Here is a 9,485-nt window from a genome sequence, read left to right as displayed (position 1 = left end):
GTATGCATAAAGGACAAGGAATAGATAATTATAACTATTTTAAATACAGGTCCATTAGACAAGCTGCTCAACTTAGCTGGCTAAATGGCGCCATCTAGTGGTGGAACCCGTTTAACACACTGAGCCAGAACTCAGAACTGTCCGGTGGCAGTGGCCAGCTTATCCAGTGGATCTCAGTCATTAAAGCGGTTACAGTTCTGCTGCTCTTCTTCAAATCTCTCAATGATTTAGGACTAAAATACATTTCGGAGAACCTTTTACAATATGAACCATCTCAGTCTGTAAGGGCATCTTGTTCCCAAACAAACTTCCTTGTATATTATCCTCCCTGACAGAATCATTATATACTCATATTTCTTGCTCTATTCAATTGCGTTGATATAGTTTTGTTTAATGAAATGAGTGTAATATCTTTGTAGTACTCCCTGATTAATGCTGACATTGCATTATGTAAAGCACTTTGACTGACCTGTTTTGTGACTTACAAAAGACTTATCTCAGATAAAATGATTTTCTAATATGTGGTGAACTTTTTGGAATTCAAACAAATTGGCAATATTACTTCTTATGTTATTTGACATCTTCAGAAGAGCAGTGTGTAGGATTTAGGGGCATCTCGTGGTGTGGTTGCATCCATCAGATCCATCGACAGAGTAACAGAAACAATGTTTTCCTCATGACACATTACAGTAACCCAGAAACAACTGCATTGACTCATCATACATGAGGAGGATTCTCAGTGCGATATCGATACTTTCTGTAATCATGTTAACAATACCCATATGTGTGACTTTGTTAGAAAAAAGAAGAAAAAAAAAGAAAAAAACATTAAGAAAATGACTTCCATAGGTTAAATCCAATGACAGATATGCTGCCCATTAACAACACATGCATTACAAATAGGCAACTTAAAGGTGTATAATACGAAATCCGCAGCATTTCTATTGCATCTCAACTGAACTCCGACACGCTGCTCCACGGTGTTACAGTAAACACTGATCCTCAAAACATGTCCGCGAGCCACTGTTTCATGATTTATTAAAATTAGTATTTTTAGAAGTTGCCTCAACCTCTTTCGAATGTGTTTCTAATCAATTATCATCTTTATTTAATGCAGATGAAGCTTCTTCCAACACCGGAGAAACTGTGCAGCTGGGACAAGGATCAACAACACACACACACACACACACACACACACACACACACACACACACACACACACACACACACACACACACACACACACACACACACACACACACACACACACCGATGGCATAAGGGACATGTCAGTGCAAGTCTAATTAACTGAAGAGACCTCTGTTGCCATGGTGTTGTCCACGAGCAAATCACGTGACTTAAGTCATATTTCATATTTACATATTGTGGTTGAGGCCATTTATGTTTTCTTTGGTTTAATATGTGACAACTTAAGAAGAAAGGATTCATTTTGCCTTGATCACCGGCAGGTCATTTAGGGACCACTGCTGGTGACGACAGCTGGGATGAAGGAGAGGGGCGTGGCAGTGGGCGGAAACCGGGGGTGGAGACTTACGAGCAGACAGGGAATCCAACAATATCGCTTAGTCATTTTGGTTTGAACTTTGATGAACTAAACAGTGTTCTGTTGTCCAATTTAAAAACTGAACTCTGCTTCACTTTTAACCTGCATTTACTCATTTTAAACCCAGTTTTGCTAAACATTGATAACAACTAATCTTTGATTAAGTGAATCCTCGTTGGTGCAACCCAGACTAACAGGTATTTTTGAAGCAGATGACTATCAGGACAAAACCAGCAAAGGATGCAGACCTGGATCTGGTTCATACGGCTCTTAACTGTTCCCTCTTTTACGGCTGGATTATTGTATTTCATTTATTAACAGTAACTCCTCCGAGATGCCGTTGATCTGCGGCATGTATAGATGTGGATTCATGTCAGAATAAGAGCTTTAATGTGGTGCTTGTTTCTACCATGAAAGTTACATGTGTGTCAGCCTGTTGCTGTCAAGGGAAGATGAGTTCTGGCTCAGTGTGTTAAACGGGTTCCACCACTAGATGGCGCCATTTAGCCAGCTAAGTTGAGCAGCTTGTCTAATGGACCTGTATTTAAAATAGTTATAATTATCTATTCCTTTTCCTTTATGCATGCATAATAATACTGTATGAATAATTAAATCTGATATTTTTTATTTAAAATGTGATTAAAGGATTTGACTTGAAAAATGTAATTACTACGTTTTCAACTAATTTGTTTAAAGGGGCTCGTGTGAATCTTTGTAATATGAATGAGTGAATAAAACATTTTTTAAATTTTGATTTGTTTTGCCACTTCTTCCTGTTGTTCAGTGAAAACTCGCTCAGTAAAAGCAACGCAATCTGTTTTAAAATATCTTCACTGTCTGCAAATATTGCAGCGCTTGCAGCTTTACAGGAATCTACAGGTTTCTGAATGAACATTTTGTTGTGATAAGAAGTGGCATTTTATCCCAGCTTGCAGAAAAATGGCAACTATTTAGTTACAAAATGCTGAATTATGACATTTAGGACAATGTTTAAATCTCACTGATGGGAATTGATGATCTGTCCAAGGTGCTGAAAGAAATGTTATTTTCTTAGAAATGTTTGACATGAGGTAATGTCTGTGTCCCTCTGTTGGCTCCATGGTATTCACCCTCTAGAGGAGTGTTTCATGACTCAGGGGGTTAGTTCCTCTTCTTTCGGCGTAGCAGCAGAACGTGGAAGAACTCCTCTGAGGTCACTCTGTCATCAGAGTGACCTCAGAGGAAGAACTCCTCTGAGGTCACTCTGGCATCGGAGTGACTCAGGTCTTCTCGAGTAGAAAAAGGAAATCCTGACACGTCTGTTAGTTCAGCCGCGCTGGTCTGGCTCTCCAGGTTATGAGTGTCCTGCTCTTTAATCATATCCAGCTGGATCTCACGAAGGATTGTGTAACTTGTGCCTTTGCGGTTGTTTGGCCTGTCACTGGTTATGCTTCTCTGTTATTTCTACAGTTGCCGCCCGCTTCCTGGCCCAGAAAAAACAGTGAATACTGTGTCCCAAACCAATTACTGCCAACTCTGTTGTTTGTGTGTGTTGTGGTGTACCATTGGTGCAATCTACTGGTCCTTTTTCTGTTGCAGTCAAAGGACGTGGTGATTTCACTTCTATTGAATGGACAGACAGTGATTAGTCAAGAAAACCTCGTAAAGCAGGTCATCTTTAATCTGATACCTTTGGGTTCTCACGCTAGCCAGATAGTTTTCGTCAGTTCATGCATAATAGAAACCAACGTGTAGGAGGGATTTATCTTTTATTTACTTGTATCTTTTATGTCAAATAAGTGTGTGGTGTCACTGAAGACGCAGCTGAATGATGACAACACTTACGTTCACATGAAGGCGAGCAAGATGTCATCAGACTGTCTGGTCCTCGTTGGTGCTGCTACAAGGTCAGAAGGAGGGTTCAGGCAGAGAGAATGATTGTGGAAGGGGCTGTACTCAGTGGATAGGGACATAATTAATGCACATGGGCAGAATTGTATTGTGAAGTTGCAATACACCTATATTTTCAATCCACTATCCAGAAAAGAAGCTCAATGCGTGGTTGTGATTGGTTGCTTTGCTGAGATGTGATGTTTTTTTAGGCACCCAGATAACACATTTATGCAAAAGATTAAATGAAGTGAAAAATGAATATTTTCTTACTGAAACTTGTTTAGTTATACTTGATTATTTAAGTTAAAGAAAGAGCAATTTAATAACTGCTTGTAGTCTTGTAAATAAGATTTGCCTTGTTTTTTGGTGATTTTTCACGTCACATTGTAATCCATTACGAACACATTACACACTTTGACCAATGGAGTCCATGACTTTTCCACGACTTTAAACCAAATGTCCATTACAAACATTTAGTGAAGTCTGGGTGTAAACAGTAAAAAGTGAGTAAATGTAGTATTTAAACTAACAATGAGAACACAAAGCATACAGTAAACCTTAAATGACACAAATGAATGAGACAATAGTTTGATTAAAAGAATAAACATTTATATAGATGCCTGTATGTATGCCTGCTTATATTCTGAGTCTTTCTTTTAAAAGCATATTCATTATTTCAAACTCAGCGTAAATGAACGTCATGAACACATGAATATAACACGTATACATGACTTTTTCTAAACTTTTGGGATTTATTTATTTATTTCAAGGACTTTTCCAGGCCTGGAAATAACCATTTTAAAATTCCAGGACTTTTCCAGGTTTTCCATGACGTAAGAACCCTGATATGGGCTCCAGGCTCAGGTGAGGCTCATCATCCTGAAAGACAAAGGGACCCAGTAAACACGACCCGGTAAACACGACCCGGACCCCAGTGGTAGGGAGGTGTACACGTACACGTAAACGGCCACCAGGTGTCGCTGTTTGCTCACTTTTCAGCAGCAAAACTTTGTTTTTTTCCAGGATACTGAAGGAGAGGAGGGACCACTGAAGTGTGTGTGAGAGAAACATGCCTCCCTGATTTGTAATCACACGCACACACACACCGACTGCCTCTGCAGAGCAGAGTTTGAGCCTCTTCCTCGTCACGTCCATCCAGCGCCATGCAGAAGTAACGTAACGTAACGCGTGCGCGCGCGTAACGTGTCCGGGCATGCGGGCATGGATGCAGTAACAGTCGGTTAGGTGCGCAGGCAGACAGGTGACCAGCTGAGGAGCCGCGGACTGCACCTTCACCGTGTGTGTGTGTGTGTGTCCGTGTCGCTGCTCCGCTGCTTCTCCCCGGGTCTCCCCGCGTCTCCGGCCCTCCTGAGCGGACTGCTGCTCGGCGTGAGACGAGAGGAAATGTCGGAGGACATCTCCAACGAGCTGCTCGGTGAGTTCACTCAAAGTTACTTTAAACTTGTAGATGTCGGGTTAAAATCTTTTATTATACAAAAAAAAAGATAACAACTCACAATATGGATATCGCAGATATCACCTGTAGCATATGTCACATGTTTATACTTTAAAGCGTGATTAAGGAGCTAAAAGTACATTTAGTGACTTGAATATTAAGGATTTTTAAAGGAATACAACAAATCGGAGGTTAAAAATACCATAAAAAGAGATTAAATCTAATGGGAATATTGTGGAAAGGCTAAAGTGACTTCCATAAAGTGAAATAAACCCTCTTGACTATTATGGGAGCGTCCTGGTGTGTCCATGCACCAACAGTGCCTCTGTTATTCATGTCTTAAGGTGTGGTTTAGGTGTGTTTCAGTAAAAAGTCCTTTTCATGCCCTGAGGGACACCTGAGAGCTTCTCCTCCACTTCCTGGTCTGAAGTGGGGGAGAGAAAGCTTTGGGAAAAGGGGCGTGTCCTGTGACATTCCTTTGGGTTGTGAGATATTATCAACAGACTGCCTGGAAGTCTGAGTGGGAATCAAAACTGCACTTTTCTCTCGCTGGAGAAGCCGACCTGTCGGCTTTACGTTGGGCGGAAAGGAAGCGACTGTAGAAATAACAACAGTAGTTTATTTTTATTGAGCCATGAACAGAAAAACATAGCCAGTCAGTAAATGCACCGTTACACTGAACTAAACCCAGAAAGACCCAATCTATCTGACATGTAAGTTACATTAGAAGTTAAAGCAGGCAGAAGTTGACAAATATTAGTTTCTGAACCCACTTTATCAATGCACTTTTATATAATCACTCAATCTGATTATGTAGTATATGCTTTAGCTACTTAATTAACTTATTTATTATACCTTTTGACTGTCTGATTACTTATTGTACCCGTTTGGTTTTCTGCTGCTGTGATCCTGCTGTGGGGATAATAACGGACGATCTTATCTTTAAAAAGATCTCCATGCAAATGTTAATGCAAGATGTCGATCATAAAGTGGAAGAGATGGTGAACACCGGCCTCTGGGCCGAGCGGTTACAGCTAGTGGATACGTAGCGTTTAAACTAGGATGTGAGGACATCAGAAATATGCTCATCCATAATCCAGTGTATCTGCATCAGTGAGGTGATAAAGGGTCAGACACCAGGACCCCGAACCCGACTCTCCACCCCGTGCTCTCGGTTACGGCCGGCACGTCTCCGGACCTCGAGGATGAATGGAGCTGTTTGTTCCATCGCCTGCTGGGAAAAAAGAAAAGACAGAAAAGGAGCAGCCAGACCTGACGCTGCTCATCAGCAGCTTCTCAAAGATGGAGGAAGACGTGATGAAGGGGGAGGAGGGGAAATTAGACAAGCGGGGGTTCAAGAAAATTATAAAAACGACCCAAACTATTAGTTGACCATCAAAGGAGTTGCAATAAAACAAGTTTTTAAGTTGTTTGGTGGGAAATCTCAAGTGACTCAAGTCCACGCCTTTCGTTGTCTAGCGGAACATTAAATATGTTTAGTTAGTTGTGGTTAAGCCCCGCCCCCGCCGGAGCGGTACAGTTCATCGTCCTCCAACATTTAAATGCCTAAAAGCTGCTGTGTGGCGGGATTCTGGGGTAAAGAACTAATTTACAACGTTTTCATTCGCTGCCGGGCTGCAAAAAGGATGCACACTGCAAGAATGTTGTCCAAATGTCAAGTTTTATATACTAAATAATACCTCATAACTTAGACGGCATCTTTGCATCTTCTAGTGGAATGTGGATGAATCAGAAAGCTGCAGTGTTGTGTTTGCGAGCACTTTGGCTAGCTATCGTAGCATGCTAACCAGGTGGCAAGTGCGTTAAAGCTGACGGCCGTAATCCAAGATGGCGACGGCCAAATCGGCGAACTCAAAACCAGCGGGTGACGTCACGACAACGACGTCCACTTCTTACACACGGTCTGTGGCGCTAACACGTAGCTGACGGCAGCTCGCTAACAGCTAACTGTTAGCTTTCCGTTACTTCTGAAGGACATGAAGCGCTAAAAAAATCCTGTGATGCGTAAATCTGCCGTTTTTCTAAGCGAGATTCTGTCATTTTGTTGTCGTTTCAGCGTTTCATTTCTCATGTTGTGGAGATAAAACAGAGACAAATAACGCATCTCTACAATTGTTAAGCATCCGTGCTCGAATATCGATCATTAAAGCGATTGTCTCGGCACTTCTTTGGAACATTAGGTCACCGTTGCAAACACCTATTTCACGGGAAAGATCTTTAAATGCACAGCAGATAGAATCCCAGCCATCGGCCCCGTGATCTTCTCTAAAGGAGGCGGGTCCCTGCAGGGTCGCAGCGCCGCTGGAGGGAGACGGCCATGTGTCTGGGATCAGCTGCACGCTGCAATGTTTTCATCCTCATGACCTCATCATGTAGGAGGAGGAGGATGATGTCATGAAGGGCGGGCCCAAGCTCCCGTACTCATTAACACACTCTCTCAGCCACACACACACACTCTTTCTTCCTCTAATATTTGACCCACATGTAACTTGTATTATCTTAACGTCTTCTTGCTTTCTGCCTCTCCTCCTCTCCTTTCTTGTCTGTTACTCACTCCTCTTCCTCCTCCTCCTCCTCCCCCTCTTCCTCCATCTGTCTCTGGATTTTCCCACCGCTGCTAAAGCCACAAATCCACCAACTGGGCTTTTTGCTTAATATTTTTTTAGCTGGAATGGAAGGACCTCCCTCCCCTCCACTGTAGCAGTAGCCTCCACTCTTAAAGCCACATTTAGCTGTATAAAACACAAACCACTGGGCAGCGTGCTGGTGGGGGAACTGGTTTGAGGAGTAACACCAGTAGTCAGAAAACCAGTCAGACACTCGAGGAACGTTCTCCCGACTCGCGGCGCTGAATCAAAGTTCGTACAGAAGAAAGTCGGCGACCGAATTATTTTCTCTTTCAATAAAACAGAATATCATGAAGTGTTTCTCTTCGTGTGGCCTTCAGCTTCTCAAAAGTTTCTCATATTTTTTGTCTGTTTTCGTCATCATTCGCCACCTTTTGGTGAAGATAATCTTTTTAATTTCCAGTGTGTCGTTTGGGCGAGAAGCCATCTTGAATTTAAAATAAATGATTTAAATTCTCAACCCCGATGCATGAGGACAATGAGGGGGATTGGTCACAATATTATCCTGACAATCATCAAAATTTTTTTAGGGTTTTTAGGGTTAGGGTTATTAGGGTTAGGGCTATTAGGGTTAGGGCTATTAGGGTTATTAGGGTTAGGGTTATTAGGGTTAGGGCTTAAAGGGCTACAACTATTTTTAAAAGTCACTAAAACATACTGGAATCTATTGACATTAAAAATTTAACATTTAAATGAAACAAGTATTGTAAACAAGTAATGTTGGACACCAAGGACGCTCATTTATTTTCTGTAAAAATCAAACAATCTTAAATGAGGTAATGATGAATCATACATAAATTAAGACTTTCAAATATTCTTTCTTATGTGTTGATTTCTGTATTTATTTTAATCAGTCTGGATGTTTTTTTCTATATATTCACGATTATCTTGATAATCCACTTTATTGATAGTTTTTGCATCGCTGATCATCAGTGATCACGACAGACAAATTAAAAGGTCAGATAAATAAACGCAGGTTGAAACTGTTATTCCCCTTAAAGTATTATAAAGCACAGCAGATGCTGTGATGTGTCACCCGTCTCACCCTTTGTTTGTTTTCGTTGTCGAACAACAAGAAAAGATTAAAGTCGTTTTGCTTTTTAAAAACAGAGTTCTACTGTAAAGTGTGTATGAGCCTCCCTTCAGGGCGACACCAGCAGCACCTCTGACCCCTGTGTGTTTAACAGAAGAGGGGAACCAGTTCTGCATTCTATTAATGCAAAAAAAACTAATATTTGGCAAATAAATAGATTATTGTGTCTGCAATTAACCTGTTTTGCACTGAATGTTTTTTCAAGATAAAAACAATAACGCAGATATGTGAGCATCACGTTTGCAGTGAGCCTCTTCGCTCTACAACTCTTTTTAAACGGGGTCGTAGACTTGATACGGTCGCTCAATTAATGCTCAACGTTGAGCTCAGATCTGTGTTCTGCTTTGAGGGATGCAACAGCAGAAAAGCCGACCTCACGGCTTTTGCCAAAGAATCGGCGAGTCGCCGAGAGTCCTGTCCGTCGCGCAATGTGTAAGCGTGACCTGTTGAACAAAACGTAAACGGCATCGCACCCCCGAGGGTTAACGGCGTAACATAAACATTTACACACAAGTACAAGCATTTCGCCATGTATTTATTAATGACGGTTTATATCCGTGTACTTTTATCATATGTGAATAAAGGTCTTGAAATTCTGGATTCCCCCCCCCCGCTCCCCGCCTGTAATACCTCCGCGCCCCACTAGAGGGGCGCGCCCCACAGTTTGAGAGCCGCTGCCCCGTAACCTTGTTCCTGTGTGTTGCAGAGAGCGTGCGGGAGGCGGTGGGCCGGCGGGTGAAGCTGACCTTGAGGCGCCGAGTCCAGCTGGAGGTCAAAGGTGACAAGCTGGAGAACCGAGTGCTGGTGGGTGACAGACGGACGAGGGTACCCAGAGTCTTTTGGTTCTCGGCC

The 9,485-nt window shown here is 42.1% G+C and overlaps 1 protein-coding gene across 1 annotated transcript in view; it reads left to right on the top strand.

The window, feature by feature from the left end:
• Nucleotides 1–4,840: 4,840 nt before the first annotated feature.
• Nucleotides 4,841–9,485, top strand: part of carmil1 (capping protein regulator and myosin 1 linker 1) — a gene marked incomplete at its 5' end in the record, with an annotated part of 26,932 nt that continues 22,287 nt past the window's right edge. The window contains 2 exons of the mRNA XM_079231946.1: nucleotides 4,841–4,871; nucleotides 9,340–9,437. Of these exons, the coding sequence (XP_079088072.1) occupies nucleotides 4,841–4,871; nucleotides 9,340–9,437 (129 nt within the window). The remainder of the gene's footprint in view (nucleotides 4,872–9,339; nucleotides 9,438–9,485) is intronic.

This window comes from Taurulus bubalis (genome assembly GCF_910589615.1).
Source record: "Taurulus bubalis genome assembly, chromosome: 16".
In the NCBI taxonomy this organism is placed as follows: domain Eukaryota; kingdom Metazoa; phylum Chordata; class Actinopteri; order Perciformes; family Cottidae; genus Taurulus; species Taurulus bubalis.
Note: the sequence above shows the minus strand (reverse complement) of the source record. Positions and strands in the feature narration are given on the sequence as shown.